This window comes from Mus pahari, chromosome 2 (assembly GCF_900095145.1).
Source record: "Mus pahari chromosome 2, PAHARI_EIJ_v1.1, whole genome shotgun sequence".
Classification (NCBI taxonomy): Eukaryota; Metazoa; Chordata; class Mammalia; order Rodentia; family Muridae; genus Mus; species Mus pahari.
Window position 1 is genome coordinate 162,785,848 of NC_034591.1, and position 22,146 is coordinate 162,807,993.

Sequence of the window (22,146 nt, forward strand, 5' to 3'; positions counted from 1 at the left end):
GTCTGGATTAATTTGCTTTTCCACCTGACATGCACAAGTTCTCCCTTGGATCCACAGCTGAATCAGCAGTTGTCTAATGACTACATGTAAATCTACGAAGAACTGTGGATTTGATTGGGGAAGACAATTCTACATGCTTGAACTTCTAATAGTCCCCAGTCAGTCTTAGCATCGCAACCCACACAGCAAAACAAGTGCACCTTTGTAGCGTAAGAGAAAAATGGGGCACTCAATAAGCTGTCTCTTTAACTGGAAAAGTACATGACCTGTGAGTGAGTGAGTGAGTGAGTGAGTGAGTGCACATGGATGGTCAAGACTGGCTCCAGCCAACCTCTAATGCTCTTAGGTCTGAGGACCAGAGCAAGCAGACAGGCTTCAAGTTCACAGAGCTCACTCATGGGTAACAGCCATCAGAGCTTGGAAACTCAAAACAAGTCATTAATCCTTACCATTCATAATACGATTTTCCTTGTGAATCAAGATTCCCTCAGCAGCACACAACTCATACAAAACTGCAGACTGCAGTCAACACGGCTCCTTTCCATTCCAGATGTGGCGGTCTTAGAATCATGAAGCAGAATGAACCCTCACTCCTTCAAATTAATTTGTCAGATTTATCATTAAAAAGTAAAGTAACTAATATGACACCAAAGGTTGGAAATGACTTACAACTTGTCCTGCTTGTGGGAGGGGGAGAAGAGATCATAAACCAAGCAGACTCCAAACACGGTGACGCCTGTCTCCTTCACCAGCATGGCACAGGTCCCCAGAAACAAACTGAGCAGCAGGAAGAAGGGAGAAGCCGTCGGGGGGAAGCACTGCCCTGCACAGCCCTGATCCAGACTCCTGCAAAGCAAGTTGGGAGTTTCCTTATCAACACATGGGTTGCTATGGAACCGTCCCTGGTGGAGAAGCATCTCACGTAGAACAAGGTGTTCTGAGCAAGGACTTCTGGAAGGGCATTTGCCATGCAACTATTTGAAACTGTTAAGATGGAAGATGGCTGGAGAGATGGCTCAGTCCTGATGCTCAGCTGGAGGAAAGAGTTTAGTTCCCAGAACCCACATCAGAAAGCTCAGAACCTCCTGTAACTACAGCCCCAGGAGATCCTGTGCCTTCTCCAAACTTCCTTGAGAACTCACACAAATATATACACAGAAACTCAGACATGCACACATTTTTAAATAAATCTTTTAAAATATTGTTTAAATGGAAAAGAATCCAAAAATATCAACTCAGAACTTAAATTACAGTATGCAAATTATGATACAATATGGCTCGTAATGAATGAACACTAAAAAAAATCATTTAAAACAGTTACATAAGGATAGATTTAGTAGATAGGAGGATGTTCAAGTGAATATGTCCAAGAAAATAACACATGTGACTAACACATATGGATGGAGTGGGAAGCCGGATTTCCTGGTACCACCCATAGATGTACAATTAGAAAACAGGATACTATACCACAGACATGAGAGAACAGCTTGGTAGCAAGGACCAGGTAAGTGACAGATGTCAGGTGCTCATCACCACGATTAGATCAAAGGGATTTTACTCCCTTCTATGCACAAAACAGGAGAGAGAAATGTAAATAGCATTCTCTCTATGATGGGACAAAAAGGTTTTGAACATTTTTCGTTTCTTTTGGCTAATCTTTTTATTTGAATTTATTTTCAACATACATGTATTGGGAAACCTTTTAATTAATCGTGTATGCGTGTGAGTGTATGTGAGTGTGTGTGTGTGTGTGTGTGTGAGAGAGAGAGAGAGAGAGAGAGAGAGAGAGAGAGAGAGAGAGAGAATGTAGCTTTTGCACACATGTGAATGCAGTTGCCTATAGAAGCCACAAGAGGCCATGAGATCCCCGAAGCAGGAAGTTGAGAGCTACCTAATATGGGTTCTAGGAACCAAATGAGGTCCTCTGACCAAGAAGTATATGTTCTTAACTACTGAACCATCTTTCAAGCCTGGAAATCTTTATTTTTTAATCACAGTTTTCTACAGAAATTTCAAGATGTTTTCAGTGTTATTTCCCAAATAATAAAATGAAACTACTCCAAGAAAACATCACTATTTATTCACATAAGTGCACAGCCACTAAGCTCTCTCCCTTGAAGTGAGGGACAATATTCTTTCTGTATTGTGACAGCTCCTCCTGTGTATTGCATCTTTGAACAATTAGAATTACATGCTAACTTGGTGGTAGAATACACATCTTTCCATGGGCTTGGTCTAGAACTTAAATTTCCAAAGGTGAGCAGGGCACACACAATCAACCTGTGATGATCTGGCTCACAGCTACACACAGATGGGAGCACATTTAGATACAACCAAACAGAAAATTTTAAATTAATCAGTAGGTTAATTCTAGTTCTAAACGGAAACACTGAATCTGAGCACATGTTTTGAGACTTCATAACAGTATTGCACAATTATGAATGCAGCGGGCAGTTCAGGCTGAAGATGGGCCTGAAAATGAACACTGTGCTAATCTGGCTCCACCCTTTACTGCAATGCCTCCGAGGCTCCATGTGATGCAAGGCCTCCACTGGACTGCACCAAGGTCCTCAGCCTTTACCACACTGGCATTTCCCTTCCAGAAGGCTCTATGTTGTAGGGCCTTTCCTGTGTACAGCAGGGCATCCTGCAGGGGCATGTTTCCTCTCTATCTACTAGGAAGGTGGGCCTTGCTTGGAGGAAGTGGCACTGAGAGTGTGTCCTGGAAGGCCACCTCACGCTCTGGATCTGAAATTGCTCCCTTTCTCTCTGTCTGCCACGAGGTTGAGTATTCCCTGCCACATGTTCTTGGGCTCTGTCTGGATGCATGGGGCCAACCAACCACGGCTAAAACTTTGAGCCAAAACAAAGAATTACTCCCTTAGGCCATTCTCTCAGATATCTGGGCCATAGTGTGCCAAAGAATGGCTGTACTAGAGGAAGAAGGAAAGTTGTTACTAATTAAGTACCAAAGGTTTAGAACAGTGTTCTTAAGTAAGTGGGTTTTGTAAGTTACAGGTCAGTGAATTGATCCAAAGGTCAGGTTTACAGATTCTCAGCCAGGATATCTCCATGACCTGCCTGCTCTAGGGAGACGATCTGAGTCCTCTGTCCAAACTCACATTTTACCAATGCATTCTCCTCTCCGTGGACATGTCACAGGTCTGTTGAAATGCCTTCACTTTGGGGATAAAGATGAAATGTAGTAGAGGTCTCCTGTGTTTTGACAAAAGGACTCTAAAGTGCGAAATGACAGTTAAGAAGCAATACCTCCTAATCAACCTGGTTATGTAACTGTGAGTGGCTATTGTAAAAAAAAATAGAGAAAGGTAAGCAAAAAAGATTCCCAGCAAGGGGATGGTAGTCTTTCAAAGCTGGTGTCAGGGTTAGGGAGATGCTCAGGAGGTAACATCCCTGCTACCCAAATTCCTAGCACACAGAAAAAAGAAAAAGGTGAACATCATGGCTGTAATCCTGGAACTGGGCGAGCAGAGATACACACACACACAAACACACACACACACACACACACACACACACACACACGATATTAAATGCTTCAGAATGGGGCTGGAAGATAACAATTCAACTCTGGGTTAAAAGATGGTTTTTAATCCCTGATACCCACTGAGCATGTAACAGCCCAGATCCTCTCTCTGGTCAAGCAGGGGGTCAGTGTACATGTGGCAGCATGTGACCAAATCACAGAGGGGTTTACTTAGCCCCACTCACCTTTGGTAGGAAAGAAAGGCCAGCAGGAACAGGAGGCACGCTAGCACATCAGCTCTGCCCACAATGCCAGCCACCTAGAAAGTGAAACACAATGAAAACTGTAAACCTTGGAAAATTATTGTCACCGTATCTTGTGGAAGTTCATTTGATTTTAGGAACAACATAGCAGAAAGCATATGGATGGCAATCTATAGAGCAAACACCTCTCATTATTACATATGTTCCACATTTCTAGAGAGAAAAAAGGAGGAATGGGGGGGGTAGAATTTTCATACTTAACCTTATTTCTAATTTCTCTTCCAGAGGATCAATTCTCAGCATTAAAGTTTGTTCAGTTATTGAATTATTAAGACATACATTAAGGGTTGTGGGCATAGCTCAGGGGTAGAGTGCTTGGCTAGACTGTACAATGGCCCTGGGTTTGAGTCTCAATAAACTCTACCATGAAACAGAGTATCAGACATTGTGATCATCTTTGGGTTGAGGGGTAGTGATGCATCACAGAACATTTGCTGAGTGGAGGGGGAACAAAAATCAGAGAAATCAATACAATGAGGGGATTTCTGATTGAGAGAGAGAGAGAGAGAGAGAGAGAGAGAGAGAGAGAGAGAGAGAGCATAGATATGTATGTGTGCGTACAGATGTATATGTGTATGCACAGATGTGTGTGTGTGTGTGTGTGTGTGTGTGTGTGTGTGGATACAGATGTACGTGTGTACAGTCTCACAGGTCTGCCAATGCCCCACGGTCCACTGACCCAACTCAGACAAACACTAGATCCCTGGAAAAGGGACTGACTTTATGGCTGAGGTTCAGGGAGACAAGAGGGTCACCTTCTCATGTCAAAGCACAAATCACTCAACAACAACAACAACAAAGGTAATCAAAAGGAAAAAAATCTAAAGGTGCTCTCAGTGAAGAAACTTCAGAAAAAGTGACTAAAATAAACAAGGAGCATAATACCATTAAACACGGAAAACCACAATGTACATGGAGACACATGTGTGGCAAAGGTTCCAAGTGCGCAAACACAAACAGCAAACTAGTGAGTGAATAAGGGAGATTCTGCTCTGCCTGTCGGTGCCTGTGGCTAGAGCAGTGGACAAACCCATCTGCTTCCAGAGAGTAAAGGTCACACAGAGCAAGGATCCAGAAATATCAGTCAGACTGGGAGTGCGACTCGGCAGTAAAGCACTCGGCCAACAAGGCCAAGCAAGGCCCTGGGTTCAACCCTCAGAACTACTAAATGAATAATAAGCAGAGAAAAACAGATGGCAAATCTAGGACATGTGAGTTATTTGAGATGCAAGGTATCCTCATGACTTCAAACTATTTCCTCACCAACTTAACTTTCAGAAAAATTAAAAGAGTGAAGACACTACAGAGGTGTGTTAAGACAGCACATCATGTCTACCAGGATCTCTCTTCACAGAGACACCATACAGGCCTGACTTTAGCCTAGTATAACCTAATCACATGTGTGAGAAAAATCAGACAAATCCAAGGTGAGACACAATCCATAAGAATGAGGATAAAAATATGTTACTAAACATAAATACATAATTTAAATTATAGCATATCAGTGTACATTAAGACCTTATTTTATCTGTGTTGCATCTTATTTTTACTTATTATGATTCCTAATTATGTTGCTACTTATAATTTATAATATAAAATCAGAAATTTATAGGCCTACTATGTATATATATCTATATATGTATAGGCATTATATATTGACATTAAATTTCATATATTTAAATCATATTTTATTTATTTAAATACAATATATATTACTTTTATTTTCAAGGCATAAATTTTGAGGTACTGTGCCTCTAAGAAATATTTGTGTTATACATCATATAGTGTATATTCATATAACATTTATAAGTTGCATTCAAATATATTCAAAACTTTATATTATATATTTTTTAATATAAACTCCAAATCATATTAAAATGTATACATCATATGACAGTAAGACAGTGTTCAGGATTAAAAGAGACAAAACCCAAACCATGAATAATGCTCTCTGTGTTGGGAAATACACAACTGAATTATTGATGTTTAAAGGAGCATGAATTATGCAACCCTCTCTAACTGCTTCAGAAAACAAACAATATTTTTATATAAGGAGGACAAGAGGAACGACAAAACAAAATCAGCAAAAGTTAAAATCAACGAAGCCTTGATGAAGAACAGAGCCAGGATGAGCCTTAGGCTCCAAGTTAGCTTCACAAGTGCTGTTTATGACTCTGCATTCAGGGGCATATGGTGAGGTGAGGGATGGTTTTCAAACACTAATGTTACTTTGCTCCATAAGATGTGCATATATTTCTCCTTGGTTTTGCTTGTTTGTTTTTTAAATCTAAGATCTAAAATTGTAGGTGAAATACAATCATAGTTTTAAAAATATCTGTGTTCTAGTTTGCCTTCTATTGCTATGACCAAAAGTGCCACAACCAAAAGAAACCTGATGGGGAAAGGGTTCATTTTACCTCACAGCAGCATTCAAGGCAGCAACCTGCAGGCAGGAACTGAAATAGAAGCCATGGGAAACACAGCTCTCCAAGACTTGATCAGCCTACTTTCTTATACCACCCAGGTCCAAGGGTGGCACCTTACCCCGTGTGCTGGACCCTTCTACATCAACTGTCTGCCCATGACTTGCCTTAGGCAAGACTGTCATCACTGGCTTGTCATCTTCCCGGATGACACTGGCTGGACCCCTTCCTGGATGACTCTAGCTTGAGTGCAGCTAACAAAACTCCCAAGGAAGAAGTGGGCCAGGAGCTGTTTATGTGGGACATGGAGTAAGGCTGATCATTTACACGCAAAAACGTTGTCACCCACATCAGAGAAGACCCAAGGGTCCATGGGTTCAGGGAGTGTGACCCATCAGCAAACCATGTTATAAGCACAGTGTACCGAGCTGGTGGTGTCAGCATGGAAGAGAGCATCTGACTTCTGAAATCCGGCTGAGTCCCTAGTTAGCTCATGTGTTAATACCTGACTGCAGTTGCCAATGAGGTGACATGAAGGTGCTGCATCAAACAGGTTTTGGAGAAGGGTAGAACTCTTAACTCCAGCATAGCATTTTCTGTATGGCTAATAGAAACTACATCTTCATTTGAAAAGTTACCTGTATGGTATGTTTATTTAACTTTATTTGCTAGCTTAGTATGTCTATCAGTTATATAAAATCTATGTATACATATGGACTCATAGCTAGTTACATTCTGGGGAAATTTCAAGTCCACCCTATACCATGAGATGCCTGGACACAGACCAAGAACCTCAAGGGCAGCACAGAGCTAAAAGCTGTGATCTGACATGGCTACTTGGACCGCATGCAGTGTTCACTAATTGGCTAATCTATAAGGAACTTGAGAGCCATGTTAGAGAAGCTACATGACTCCGGGTAGGCAGGCAGTGACAGTGTGCACTGAGGTATAAAGTCCCAGCTGAGTGATGACCGCACAAGTCACATGTGAGGCTCAGATGGGTTTAGTGGCCACTGCTGTCTTAGAGCATTTAAGTGAGTACGAATTCAAGAAGGTGAAGAAGATAGCCCACCTAGCCTGCCATGAAGTAGTGGGACGAACCTGGAGGGATGCTCATCCCAGAACGAATGATGTGGCCAACGCTTGCAAGGCAGCTTTGTTAGGCCGTCATAAGCAGTCACAAGTTAGGCAGGTATAACCAGCGTCTCTAAAGCGACTTGAAACCCTATTTCTCACTCTGAACCAATCTGGAAAGACCAAGACTATAACAGCTGATTGCACAAATGCAGTAAGAATACACTAGCTGGGCATGCTGACTCATGCCTGTCATCCCAGCACTGGAAGGCTGAGGAGGAAGGTCATGAGTTCAAAATTAGCCTGGGCTAGAGAGTAAGAACTTACCTCAACAATAACATCATAATGTAGAGTCCCGTTAGCAGAAATTAATAGAGGATGTGACAGTGTTAATGATGACATTAACAGGCCCCTCTCCAGGCCAAACCACAAAGCACACAGTACATGCCTACTCTGTACCCCGTTGAGCTGAGGTCTTTGGGCAAAGCGTTTGACATCTAAAATAAAGTGACCGTCCCTATCAACTGCTTGGCTACAGCTACCACTTCCTGTGGCTCTGTTAGTCAATGTCATCATGTTCGTTTACTGTGGTCTTGTTCCAGTGAGCGAGAACTAGAGCGAGAACATAGGTACTATGCCAACTGGAAAGCAATTGCCTGCCTTAAGGACTTTAACATCTGCTGAGGTCAGAAGAGGGTATTAAATAGGATACATAGAGCCACCGTTGCCAGAAAAGAGAAAGGATTCGCTCTGGCTACTGGGTCTAGGAATTATCACAGAAGAGCTGGCTCTGAATCTGACAGCTAAAGAAGAGGCAAAGAAGATTTCAGGAGCTTGAGACTGGGGAATGTGAAGCAGGACCGGGAAAGGCACTGACGTGCATTCCTCTTGGAGAGTAGGAGAGTGTGCAGTGGTTCTGGAAGCGGGGTGCCACAGGGACAGGGCATGTTGCGTCAACTGCGAGAATGCTGAAGGATACCAGGCAGCAGAGGTGAAAGGTTAAGGTGGGTTGCTGCAGCAATGGCAGCTGAATCCGCCAGTGTTCTGACATAAAAGGCAACTGGGCAGCTCATGGTGAGTAGAAATATATGCACCTTTCTCAGCCAAAAGCTGTAGGCCTTCATCAACAGGGCGTGTTACATTAAAACACTGTCAAACTGCTGGAAAGTGCTGGGGAATATGACTGAATAGAATTTAAAACAGGTGAGTCTCTGTTTCTCTGTCTCTCTCTGTATCTCTTTCTGTCTCTGTGTGACTGTCTCCGTGTCTGTCTGTGTGTCTGTCTCTCTGTATCTCTCTCTTGCTCCCTCTCTCTCTGGATTTTAGAATATCTTCATGTGCAAGCAATGAGATGTCTTAGGGATGGGACCCAGAACTGAACACAAACTCCATCTCTACTTCTATATACTTTATATACAAAGTCTGAGGGTGACCTTATACAGCACTTTTAGTGTCTCCAATTTCAACTGTGACCTGTCACATTCGAGCAGGTGAGGAATTTCCCGGTTGTGACATCATGACAATATTCAACGTGTCAGGCTTCGGATAATCTGGAACTTGAGATTTTCAGGTTATGGGTGTCTGAACTGTAATGGATATGTGGACCAGTCAGCCAGGATAACAAAACCACACACAGAAAATGCCCATTAGAACTTCATTTGCCTTCAGGTTACATTGTGTTATTTTAGGAACGCTATTGACAGGGTTTGTATGAGTAGACTCTGTATAGAGTTACGAATATTTATTTTATCTGCAAGAATGAGCTCCATTAGCCTCAGACGTGGCCAGGAACGTGAATGGAACATGTGGGAACAGCCAGGAGCCAGACCGGCTGATTAGATCAGAGCCAATTTTCTCCTGAGCCCTCCTGCTCAGATTCTAGACATGTTGGCTTTAATCTCCCCACTCTGTGGGCCGGCTTCCTCTGCTCTCACTTTCAGTCCTGCAAACCAGAGATAGCTATGTTGACCAGATGTAAATGTTCATAGGAGAATCACAATCATTTTCCCGATTTTGCTGTTTTTCCATGATTCAGAATTCAGAAAAGCACAAATTTTCAAAGAAATACAACATTGGGAAACCTGCCCAAGAATCTCCAGGGCTTAAATGAGGTAGTCTGGCCCTCTTCATTCTCTGCCCTGCAGAACACGATCCTGCTGCCACCATATGCACGCTTTCAAATGCTTGCTGAAAAATATGACTAACTAAGGTGTCCTGTGTGCTTAAATTTGAATTAACTATTCTCTCCTCTGGGTCTTACTTTTACATCTATGTGCGTGTCTAGTCTTGGGTTTTCTGTGAATAGAAGCTGTGGAAGGAATCCCTATGTCTCCCGGCACCTACAAGCCTGGACTCATTATCTATTTGCTAACTGCCTCACTTACAAAGTAAACCACATTGACATGCCAACACACAATCACGTCAGTGCATCTAAACCAAATTCCATCCAAATTTAAATTTTCTATCTTCCTGGAATAGCATAACATATGGCCCATGTGCAGTCTTGTTTAATAAAGATGAGAGATTTCCTAAGGCCCCCATGTCTTACTGGGCATGTTTAATAATTTATCACTAATTGTCTGTGAAGTGCATCGCTTCTTCTGTCTCTCTGTCCTCCTCCCTAGAGACCTGAACTTCAATCTACAATTTAAATAGTAGACTCCATTTTGTTCCATAGCATAAATGGTATGTTGGGTCAGCTTTCTTTGCCTGTTCGCCACAGCTCCTTCATCTTGCAAATTCAAGTGCCTATCCAATATCCTTCTCCCAGCTCTTCATCACCTGTGCCTCTTTAATTGTGTTACTATGGATTTTTGTATTAGCACAAAACCCCTGGAAGCCCCCTTTTAAAGGTCATTTTGCTAATAGGATTTTCTTCTCTTTCTTTCTTTCTTTCTTTCTTTCTTTCTTTCTTTCTTTTTTTTAGAAGAATCTAACCTAACCTCAATCAGCTCCTGATCACACTGCCCAAGGTTGCCTTGCCTATGCACTTTCTCTCCTCAGCCGATGAATTAAAACTCTAACTGCACATTCAGTTGATCTTTCCTGTAATAACTGTCCCCAAGTACTATACAGCCCTTCAACTATAGTTTACAAATGTGTCAAAATGTAACATTATCCTAGCCCTCTATGTGACCAACACTGCCATTTTCCTTCTTAGTGTGTACACAAAGGGCATTAGAAAGTTAGGCATAGCCGCATATGTAGCAGAAGATGGCCTAGTCAGTCATCGTTGGGAAGAGAGGCCCCTTGATCTTGCAAACTTTATATGCCCCATACAGGGGAATGCCAGGGCCAAGAAGTGGGAGTGGGTGGGCAGGGGAGCAGGGTCGGGGGAGGGTATAGGGGACATTCGGGATAGCATTTGATATGTAAATGAAGAAAATAAGTTAAAAAATTAAAAAAAAAAAGAAAGTTAGGCATTTCTTATTTACTTAAGTTTATACATAAAACTTATTTAAATACGATCAGCATCTACCCTTTCATACACCATAAATTCTGGCATTTTAAAATTTGGCTGCATTGTACCCAAGGGAGCCTGAGCAGCCCATGCTAGTCCACCTTCTGCCTACATACAAGGGTGCTTTTTAAATTATTTTCCTAAGTTTATTGAGACAGCATTTTATGTATCCCAGACTGGCCTGGAACTCTGCACTACGGTAGCCTAGGATGACCTTGAACTCCTGATCTTCCTGCCTCTACTTCACAAGGCCTGAGATCATTGACCATCATACCTGCTAGAGAGAGTTCTTCTTTCTATGGAAACCTGTCCACTCTTCTCTTCCTGTGAACTTATATACTTCAATGCTACTCACCCTCTGCATTTTCTCTTGATGCATTGCACTGCTATGTTTAAATGCATTTAATTTATCATGTTACCTCTTTATAATGAAAATACATATGGATTTTTTTTTGGTGTGTGTGTGTGTGTGTGTGTGTGTGTGTGTGTGTGTATGTTGCAAAACATGGAACTTGGGACCTCATACACAGTGATCAATTATCCTACCATATGTATTGTCCTTAATTGCTTTTTAAACTTCCTGGGATAACTATAAATCTCTATGTATTATATTTCAGTTATGTATTAGTATTCTGTTTATAATTCACATCATGATGAAAGTAGAAAGAAGCTAAGCCCTGAACATGAAGATGCACATGCTAGTAAGTGTGGCTTGTTTTGGCATCTGTGGTTTGTCTATCTTTTCTCAGAAGAGTAAGAGAGTGTGCCACATAATTCTAAGTCTGGCTTCCACCTTTTAGACTATTCCCATGGATGAGAACGTAAGGATGTGTGTTATACGCATAGCTAAATGTTTTGAACTCCAAAGTCAGCAGTAATTACCACATAGGGATCTACTGTCAAACATAATGTTTTATGGTCTGTAATCTAACAAATCATTGAGGTTTGACTTTAATTCAGACAGAAGCAATGAACGTAGGAACATCAGTCCCTACAGCAGTTGCCCACCAGCCTCTCCTCTCACTGTCACCATTTTACAGACAGAAGAACAGAACACAGCTTCACCAAGCCGCGCTGGAAGACAGTTACTTATGCTTCTAACTCTTCCATTTATAGGAACTTTGCCCAGTCTAACATACTCAGAAAGAGTAAGGAAAACTACCTTAATGATGTAATTGTTTATAAAGTGATTTTTATCTGTCCCTTCCCCCACATATAATGTATATGTACATTAGATACTCACACATCAATACTAATAAGCATACACATATATGTACATACCTGTACATATCCTGTAGATGATTTAAACATATACACTATATATACAAACACCCAAACATATGAACATACACACACACACACACACACACACACACACCCCAAACCTCAGGCTTAGAGATTTAGAATTTTATTCACGGAAAATATCCATCACATACCAAATTGGCAAGACTAATCCTTATTCTGATATCAATTAATAAAATCAGACTTCTCATGCCAGTAAACATTCTATGGTTCTCCACGGCCATGATTTCACTTCTGACCACCCAGTACTTCTAACACTGGGTCATAGTCTTCATCAAAAAAAAAAAGGAAAACAGGCAGAGGTGGCTAGGAAGCCCTTCTCTATGATGATGATGATGCCTTAATTGACAGAGGCCTTGAAACACCAACACATCAACTATCCTTTATAGGGGTCTCAGAAGTGTGCGCTGCTAGAACACAGTCAGATCACAATGTATTAGCATTCCTTATCCAAATGAGAAAAGGGCAAATTTGAGCAGGCTCCAGAAGAGATCCAACATGGTATCTTCACTAAAAGTATGCTCTTGGGCAGAACTTCAACGAAGTGTCCAGGTGCCCACATGGCTTTACAAACCATTCTTTGAAAACCATGGTGCCTATCGCCCATTAGAAAGCTTCATTCTCTGAAAACCTTGGTACCAATGCCACTATCAGAAAGCTCTTACCTGCCCACAGCAACACATACAAAAGAAATCAGCTACTTTTAATTAAGATGTGGCACAGTGACTTTGTGGCACTATCTTGTGTGGTGCATGATGGACCAAACCTTCGAAAAAGGGTCACAGATCTAAACAAAGTCTTCCCCACACATAACAACTAGACTTCGTATCGAGTTAAGACATCTAGTCCATTTATGTAACTTAGGAGAATGTCATCAGTCTAGTTCTCTTGACCCTTCCCCCAGCACAAGCAGTATCATACTGTAAACACAGGCATGAAGTAGATCAGAGATGACAACACCATCATAGCTATCTAAAAGCACCCAGGATTTAATTTTTTTTTTTGCAAATATAAAATCAGGAGTGTTCTTTAGTCCCTGTGTAAAGAAGCAATAACATCCTGGGCAGAGCCAATGTGAACAGTCAAAGAATACCACTGTCAAATAGCAGGGTACAGGGTAAACCTACACATGGTGTGGACTTAATGACTGGCTTAGCTGGTATATGCAGATAGATGTTATTTTGGCTGTTAGTGGCCATTATTTCAAGGCATCTTTTATACTCACCGCCTCAGTGTGGACAGGGTGCACCGCAAAGAGAAGGGCTGTGACGAATGCCAGTCCGCGATTCTTGAAGACTGTTTTATCACAGGTATACATCAGCACAAGGGTCACCAGGCAGTGCAGAATGACATTGACCGCATGGAAGTAGAAAGGGTTCATGCCAGTCAGAAATATGTTTAGCCTGTTAAAAAGTAAAAATTAAAGATGGAGAGGTCTATACAAGCCATAATCATAGCATACACACAAGAGATCCACCCATCATTTAAGAAGATGCACTATTTAATAATAGCTTCCAGTGACTTAAAATTTCATGCTGTGGACCTCCAGCTTTTTCCTATCTCAGAACTGACTCACCGACAGAAATCAATACAGAGACAGTTATGGTGCTATTCGGGGAGCCTGGACCTCTTAAAAGGCAGACAGACAGACAGACATCGCTCCATGGTTCACAAAAGACTCCCTTCCTGTCATTCTTGCTTTTACTTGTAACCCAGGGGAGGGTCCCAAGTGCTGTTATCAGAGCCATGGCCACTGGAGATGAACAGAAACCAGGAGACTGCAACTATGCCTTTACCAGGACAAACCAGGCATGAACCAGAACGTGTGCTCTCAGCCCCAGTAACGCCAGGAGCCATGTCTCCAGATTCTACATCTGGAAGCTGCATTATTGCCTCCCCATGCAGGACTCGTTAGCAAGGCTGCAGCTGAGACAACACGGAGAGCAAACTCACCATGAGGTTTTAGTATTTATAGTGTTTTTATTAATGCTTGTTTATTTTGAGTGTGTGTGGGTCTCTGGAGGTAGAGGATGAAGTAGGGTCACAAATAGATGCCACTGTATGCATGTGGTGGTGAGAGCATAACATGTGGGAGCTGGTTCTCTATTTCTACCATGTGGGTCTCAAAGATCAAACTCAGGTCATCAGGCTTGGCAGTAGGCCTTTATCCGCTGAGCTATCTAGATGACCAGGGCTTGTTTATATAATACAAACCCCCACCCATCTAAGAATCTGGTCATTAACACTATGGTAAGCCAACTAAAAGAGAACTATAATCAGAAGGGAAATCAGGTGCTCAACATCATAAAAATAATAAATAAATAAATATTAATTAAAACCTTCATAACCCCAAAATGCAGAACAGATACATCTAAAGGTCACCATTAATAACAGGATATAATTAAGTATGCAGCATGCAATGGTTGTGGTGACACCTAACCATAAAATTACTTTTGTTGCTACTTCATAACTGTAATTTTGCTACTGTTATGAGTTGTAATGCAATTATCTGTGTTTTCCCATGGTCTTAGGTGATCCCTGTGACAGGGTCCTTCAACCTTCAAAGGGATTGTGACTATAGGCTGAGAATTGCTGCTGTAGAGAAGATTCCCAAACAAAACCTCTTGCTGGGTGTTCTGGCACACACCTGTCATCCCAACACTAGGGTGGCTGTGGAAATAAGTGTTGTGAATTTGAGACCAATGTCAAGTAAAGCCCTTTACATAGTAAAGCCCCTTTTCAAAAATGTTGTCAAAAAACAAAAGTTACTCTTATCTAGAATGTCCTCGGGGCAGTGTGTACACAGTAGTTGATGGCCCATAGCTATCAGGCTTTCAGTCCATCACACCAACAATCCTAGGCATTTATTCTAGAGGTATTGACGTGCCTTTCTTACAAAACCATCTTTGCCAAAACATCCAGCCAAGAATGTATGAGTCACCCTTAGAGGTGACATATATGGATTCTAAATAGGTAGTGTGATGTGTGCACAGCTTGGACCTTCAAAACTCTAAACATCTCAAGCTTCATTTGGGCACATGAATCTAAACACCACAGTTACTGGTTGTGGTGGTATGAGAACTATCATCCCCATAGGCCTCATCTATTTGAGCACATGGTCCACAGCCGGTGGCACTATTTGAAGAGCTTACAGCCAGGAAGTGCAGCCTTGGTGGAGGAAGTACTTCGCTTGAAGAAGGTTTGAGGGTTTATAAGCTCCCTTTAATTCCATTTTTCCTGTATGTAAATGGAAACGTGACCAGCCAGCTTCAAGTTCCATCATCTTGCCGCACAATGCTTTCCTCGCCATTGTAGACTGTGTCCCTCTGGAATTTAAGCCAAGATAAACTTTCTCTTGGGATTTCCCAAAGCAAACAGGCTAGCAAGACTAGCCATAGTGGTGAGCTCTGAGTATAGGTAGCAGAGGAATCCATGAATATGTGCTATTGACATGGGCACTGCCACGCCAAGGACTCCAATGTCTCAGCCCCATGGGGATAGCACCTCCAGAGACTGGCTATGAGCTAACCCTTCTCCCTCACTGGACCTAATAGACATGCCGAGGTTTGGGTGGCCAGGGGTTATTGGTGCCCTCCATTCTAGTGAAGACAGCACTATCTGATCCCAGCTTTCTTGTATCTACGCCTGTGTGTCTGTCCCTTCTTTATTCCCTCAGTGCTCATAGTCAGGGATGTAGGACTGACGCAGTGTGAATCATGTTAGGTAGGTTTGTTTGAGACAGGGCTCAGTCAATAATGTAGAAGAATGACAAAGGATGATTCCTTGCATCAACCTTGAACTTCCACAAATACACACACACACACACACACACACACACACACGAAAGTATACTTGCTGGCTGAAAATTTCTAATTCTAGAAAACTTCCATCAAAAAATAAATATTTTTACACACATACAAACATGCCCACATGTATTTCACAGTATTATTTATAAAATAACAAGATCTAAAGGAGATAAAAAGAGAGAGACACATAAGTTTGAGACAAAATGCTAACATTTCCAAACATAGCCTATCTGTGAGAATAGAGAACAGAATCTCGGTTCTAGAAGCCAATATGGGTGCACAGAAAAAAAGGGGCTTTACGTTTCATAATTTAATAGAAGAGGGGCTATGATCGATGTTCTGCATCTATGTTTTAACAGAGACATTTATCAAAATATCTTGAAGTCTGCCTGCATACATGACAGCCTAGGATGGATTTTCAACCTACACAGAGTGGGGACTAATACATCAATGTCCTACTGGACTGAGACCTCCAGTACCTGTCAGAGTGTTAGCTCTGCTTGCCTAATGTCATTACTAACAGCTCAAATGAAACTACAGAATCCACATTTACAAAGATTACAAAAATGTCTGCTGAGAGGAGAAAAATACACTGGGAGACTGACTGAGATCCAAAGTGGCCACAAGTGCTCCTGTCAAAGCTATGCTGGATGCTAAAAACAACAAAAGACTCGCATCCAGATTAGGACGATTGTAGTGGCTATTCCTGGTTGTCAACTTGACTATATTTGAAATGAACTACAATCCAGAATTGGAAGGCTCACCAGTGAACCTAATCTGGAGGCTGGGAGATAGAAGTTTCTGATCTGGATCTTGGTATGGAGATCTTGAGACACAGTGGTGATTGAATCCAGAAGATTAAGGCAGGGAGATCTCCGAGTCCAAGATCATCTGGGATTAAAGGTGTGGTGGCACACACCTTTAATCTGGGCTACACCTTCTGCTGGGGACCATATAAGNACATTGGAAGAAGGGAGTCNGGCTCTCGCTCTTTNGCCTTCTTGCGGTGTGGGACTCAGCGACTGCTAGATCCTTGGACTTCCATTCACAGCTACTACTGAACCATTGTTGGGATTTGGACTGCAGACTATAAGTCATCAATAAATTCCTTTACTACATAGAGACTATCTGTAAGTTCTGTGACTCTAGAGAACCCTGACTAATACAATGATTATACACATACTGTGGCCCAGAGGGGGTTGTTAACCTCAACTGCAAAAAGTTAACACTCTTCAGCCACAAAAGCAGAACGAATCACCCACAGAGAGACAAGGAACCACAGAACTCCAGTTTATCATGTCATAACATGTTTATCTGAGGGGAAAGCAAGCCCTAACTACACCAGAAACAGAATCTCCCAGATTTCTCCTAAGTACAGTTTCATTTCACCTTTATACCTTTTAATATGCTGTTTTAAGATACTGTTCATCTGTCAAAAGAATTTTAGAGCAATTGTCTGCATACAAATATTTCTAATTTATCTCACAATATTAGAAGACTTGGCAAGTTCAGGTTGGTTGTGCTACAGGGGAACATTTGGGTACCTGTTTCATTAAGATGAATGTTCACAATTGGCGTCTCCACCAGTCCTAATGAAAGCCACTCACTTACCATGGCACAGGATTTTTCTTGTAGTCAAGAAGACAGTAGATTATTTCTTGGGTCTCTATTGAGAATCACAAATGGGAAATGAAAATATAGGTAGAATGACTATTGTTTAAAAACAGAATGTATTCCTAGAGAAGAAGGTATTACTGTGTTCCTACAAATAAGTGTTAAGTACTATGTGCCAAAGAAACATAAGCTCAGTCCCTCAGTTATGCAGTCAGCTGACACCTCCAGAAGCTGAGGTTTCAACCTGTGGAGGAACATCAAGAAGGTGTCAGCTCAAGTAGCATTGAAGTGTGATGATCTGTCTGGATCACCAGCTCCATGGGATGTAGTGTCACTTAGGGGACAGAACTATGGGCCTGTCTATGTCAACTTCCTGAAAGGGTTGAGGGGAGATACCCATGCTCAAAGTGGGTGTCACTTGTCCAAAAGAGTGCAGAAGACACAGAGATCCAAGGAGAATGACGCACGGCCTGCCAGCCACTGCTGCTCCCTGAGTGTGTCCTTGGCTGACATCCTAGCTTCTTTGGTCTTCCAATGAGGATATGGGGATCTTCCAGATCTCACCACAGGATGGGGACTGTCCTGGCATCTAGCTTTGTGGACCAAACAGCAACAGGCTTCTCAGCTTCTCCAGCATGTAGGTAGCCATTGTCACCAAGCTCCTACCATGTAACACAACCTGATAAGTCTCTTTTATACTACGTATACATTCTATGGGTTCGATACCTCAATAGAACTCCAACATCTAAAATGAGATACAGGTGCCTGGGTGACCCAAACTGCCCACAAGAGTCTGGTGACAGTCCCTTGACACCATCTAGCCAGAGCAGTGTCTCAGCCTCCAGGCCATCCCGGGAATACCTCCATGATGGTGCTCAACCAAGTTTCTAAAACTCACTGATAATTGTCTTCAGGAGTTATGAGCAGTTTTTCAGAGATTTAAGAAGCTAATTTCTCTCCATCACTGAAATCCACCGCATTCAGCACACAATAGATTCTAAAAGAAGTCTGTTGAATAAACAAATGAATTTAAATTACACTGGAAGCAGGAAAAGCCCATCTTTCCCTTTCAGCTCTAAGAATGCCTCATTTTATTTGGCTTGGGCTTTATTTCTCATTTAGAACTAGGACAGGCAGTAGGATTTTTTTTTTCTCAAATAACCTTAACAGGCATCTCTGACTGAAATCCCCCTTCCCCTTCTGAACCTCAATATCTTCCTGTGGATCTGATCAGGAGAGCAGGGTGTGAACTCAAAGCAATCAGACTGGGTGTTCTCCAGGACAACCATATCAGGTCCCAGGAGAAGTCAGGTCAAATAATCTGACATCGAAGGAGAGCAAGGGCAGAAAGGAGGCCAGCTCTTCACCTCTCTCTCTCATAGCCAGGAGCTTTGGGTAAACTCTCGCTCTCTTTCCGAATTCTTTAGAGAATATAGTCTGGTTGAGGTGAGGAAGAAAGGCAAGACTTAATCAGGATGCATTCTAGAAAGAGAGACTTGTGCTGAAAGACATGAGTCCATCTCAGAGCCCCTGAACTTAAGTCTGAATGTTCCAAAGCCATGAGTGAGCCAGGTCTGAAAACTGGACCGGAGGGGAGACTTTCCACAGTGGTAGCTCCAGTCTACTCCTGTGCCCTCCCCCCACCTCACTCATACACACACATACTCACACACACATACTTACACACACATTCACATACATTCAAACACTCATACACATTCACACTCACACACATTCACACTCATGCACACACTCTCTCACTCACACACACGTACATACTCCCACATTCTCTCTCACAGTAACACACACACTCACACTCTCTCACACACACATACAATCACACACACATACACACATTTATACACACTCACACATATACTCTCATATACAAACACATGCACACAAACACACACACTCTCTCATATACATACACATTCTCACACACATTCTCACACATACATACTCACATACATTCTCACACACACACGCACACACACACACTCACACACACATATTCACATGCTCTCTCACATACATATAGAGTCCCATACACATACACTCACACTCTCTCTCTCTCTCTCTCTCTCTCTCTCTCTCTCTCTCACACACACACACACACACACACACACCCACACACCCCTGGGATTTCCCTGGTACATAGAATCACCCTCTGAACCTCACTCAGTTCCCTTGGCATGAGTGCCTGCCCACACCCATAACCCTGAGGTAGACCAAGTCCTCTGACACCAGAGTTGTTTCTGCTGCCTGTCACGAATGTTCCTGTTTGGCATTCAAACTTCTGTAGCCAAGGGTCCCTTCACTAACATCTGAAAGCCCCTATCCAAAGTAGCTCTGTCACAGTCAGCTTGCAGAAAGGAACCGGCTCACAGCTTCTCCACTCTGTCTTGTCCCATCAATGGCATCACTCTAGTGCCTCGGTGAAAGGAAAGCTACCTGACTCTTTCCTCTCAGGAGAACTGTAGTGGAACAGAGGCTAGGCGCACAGACAGCTGGAAATGCCTTGGATATGAGCTACACTGTACCAAGGACAAAGTGATATTCGTCTTCCTAGACACAGGCCTCATGGGGTACCAGTGATCACCAAACTTCTTCCTGTGACCTTCAGCTATGACTCCCTGCTCCCAACCCATCCCAAGGTAGTTGAAAGCATATCTGGGGTGAAGCCTGAGATCTGCACCCAGGCAGGGGATTAGCAGAGCTATGAGACATGGGTCTCAAAGTTCAGTGGAATGCACACAGGGCCAGCAAGCTCAGCAGAAAAGTCAGTGTGCCCAGTGGTAAGCATTCTTTAAAAAATAAAAACAAAACAAAAAAAAAACAACTCAGCCAGGAAAGGAGGGGGTAGATGTAAGTGTAGCCCTTTATCATTTCTTTTGTGCATGTGCGCATGTATACAGAGATATGCATGCATGTGCATTTGAAGAAGAACCTCGGCTGTCATTTCCCAGGTGCTATTCACCTTGAGACAGATCACCAAATGGACTAAGCTTGCCAACCAGCAGCCTCAGGAATCCACCTGTCTCTCTGCCTCCCTAGTATTGGGTTAGTAAGCATAGTATTACTACTAAGTCTAGCCTTTTGAAAAAAAAAGGGGGGGGGGTTCTGGATGATTGAACTCAGGTCCTCATGCCTGCAAGGCAACCATCCTATCTTCTGTGCTACTCTTTTGTCATTTCTGATATTTTTCCTGGGTGCTCACAGCTCAGCAAGCCACACTGAACACACCCATCTATGTCTGGTGTTCCCCACCTCAAGCTGTTCTGTGGCTCTCAAATGCTTGAGAATGGTTTCAATGGTCATCTTATATCATTCAATCAATAGATAACATCTGGTTCAGCTTATTTTCCCTGTAAGGCAAATCCCACAGGCCATCAATCATTCTGTATCTCTTCCGCATTACCTCTACTTCTAGAGACAAACCAACAAATCATTACTTCATCTGAAGAAACGAAGTATGCAACTGAACAGAGCTCAGTCCTCTCATCTTCACTATGACAAAGCTACTCCCCGGGAAAGGTGCCAACCACCATTATTGTCTCCTTGGCACTCTAAGTAATGACAGACTAAAGGGAATGACATTAGAGGGAGGGAAACAGTGTGTATGTGTGTGTGAGGGGTTGGGGGTGGGGAGCCTGGTGACCACACAGGAAAACATGTTCAAGAAACCTGTTAAGAGAAACTCAGCAAGTAACTAGAACTTAATGCCACATATCTTCGTTACAGTTGTAACTGAGCTGTTAATTTTGCCACCTATCTTAGTAACACCTGTAACTGAGCTGTTAATTTTGCATTTACTTTCTTTGGAAACCATGTGTTTTCTAGCACACCTGGATACACTGCAATTCTAGTTAAGTAATAACCTAAGTTAGGCAGAGTCCTGCTGGGCCTCCTGACTCAAATATCTGAGTTGGAGGTTTTATCCCCAAAGCACCTGAGCTTTGACCAGCTACCTATAAAATGGAGGCTTCCCCCAACTTTCCCTGGTCCTCCAATACTCTAGAACACCTTGCATTTAAGGATTATTAAGGAAATTGCTAAACTATAGGAGTTTGATTAAAACAAACAAACAAACAACTCGGGGCCAAGGGGAGCCAGCTTTGCCTGTCAGGAGGCCTGGAGAGTCCTAGACACACACTTGCCAGGCCTCAAGATGCACCCGGCTCTGGGCACTAGGGTGGCAGAATCTACGAGGGAAGCGTGAGCAAACTCGGGGCTCAGGGTTTTACTAGGGCTTCATTATTTGGTCCATTTGATTGACACTCAATCTGAAGTCCCTTCCCCCTCTTCAAATGAGAGGCAGAGCTGATAGTACATAGCTCAAAGCCCAACCTCCTCCTAATCATTACATTTTTAGCACCACCAGCTCCATCTGGAGCGTAAGGCCTACACTGAGTTACCTGCTCCTCAGGTGTGGCAAACCTATTAGTCCCTGTGAATATGAAATTCCTCACATTGAGAAATCCCAAGGAAGGTTTCTCTGAAGTAACCTAAACCAAAAAGACCAGAACAAATATAGATGGATGTATTAGAGCAAAGGAAGTCATAGCCTGGGGTAAAGTAAAGGGAGATGTAGCCCAGGCTAGTACACTTGACAAGACTTTGAGGTCCCGGTGTTTCATATGGTGACTTTGTAGAA

General features: G+C 42.6%; 1 protein-coding gene across 2 annotated transcripts in view; it reads right to left on the reverse strand.

The window, feature by feature from the left end:
• Positions 1 to 22,146, reverse strand: part of Tmtc1 (transmembrane O-mannosyltransferase targeting cadherins 1) — a 214,994-nt gene that overhangs the window by 184,113 nt on the left and 8,735 nt on the right. For both annotated transcript variants that reach the window (XM_021190284.2, XM_021190283.1), the window contains exons 2-4: positions 13,295 to 13,472; positions 3,733 to 3,806; positions 670 to 846 (exon numbers count right to left, since the gene is read on the reverse strand). In XM_021190284.2, coding sequence (XP_021045943.1) covers positions 670 to 846; positions 3,733 to 3,806; positions 13,295 to 13,472 — 429 coding nt within the window. The remainder of the gene's footprint in view (positions 1 to 669; positions 847 to 3,732; positions 3,807 to 13,294; positions 13,473 to 22,146) is intronic.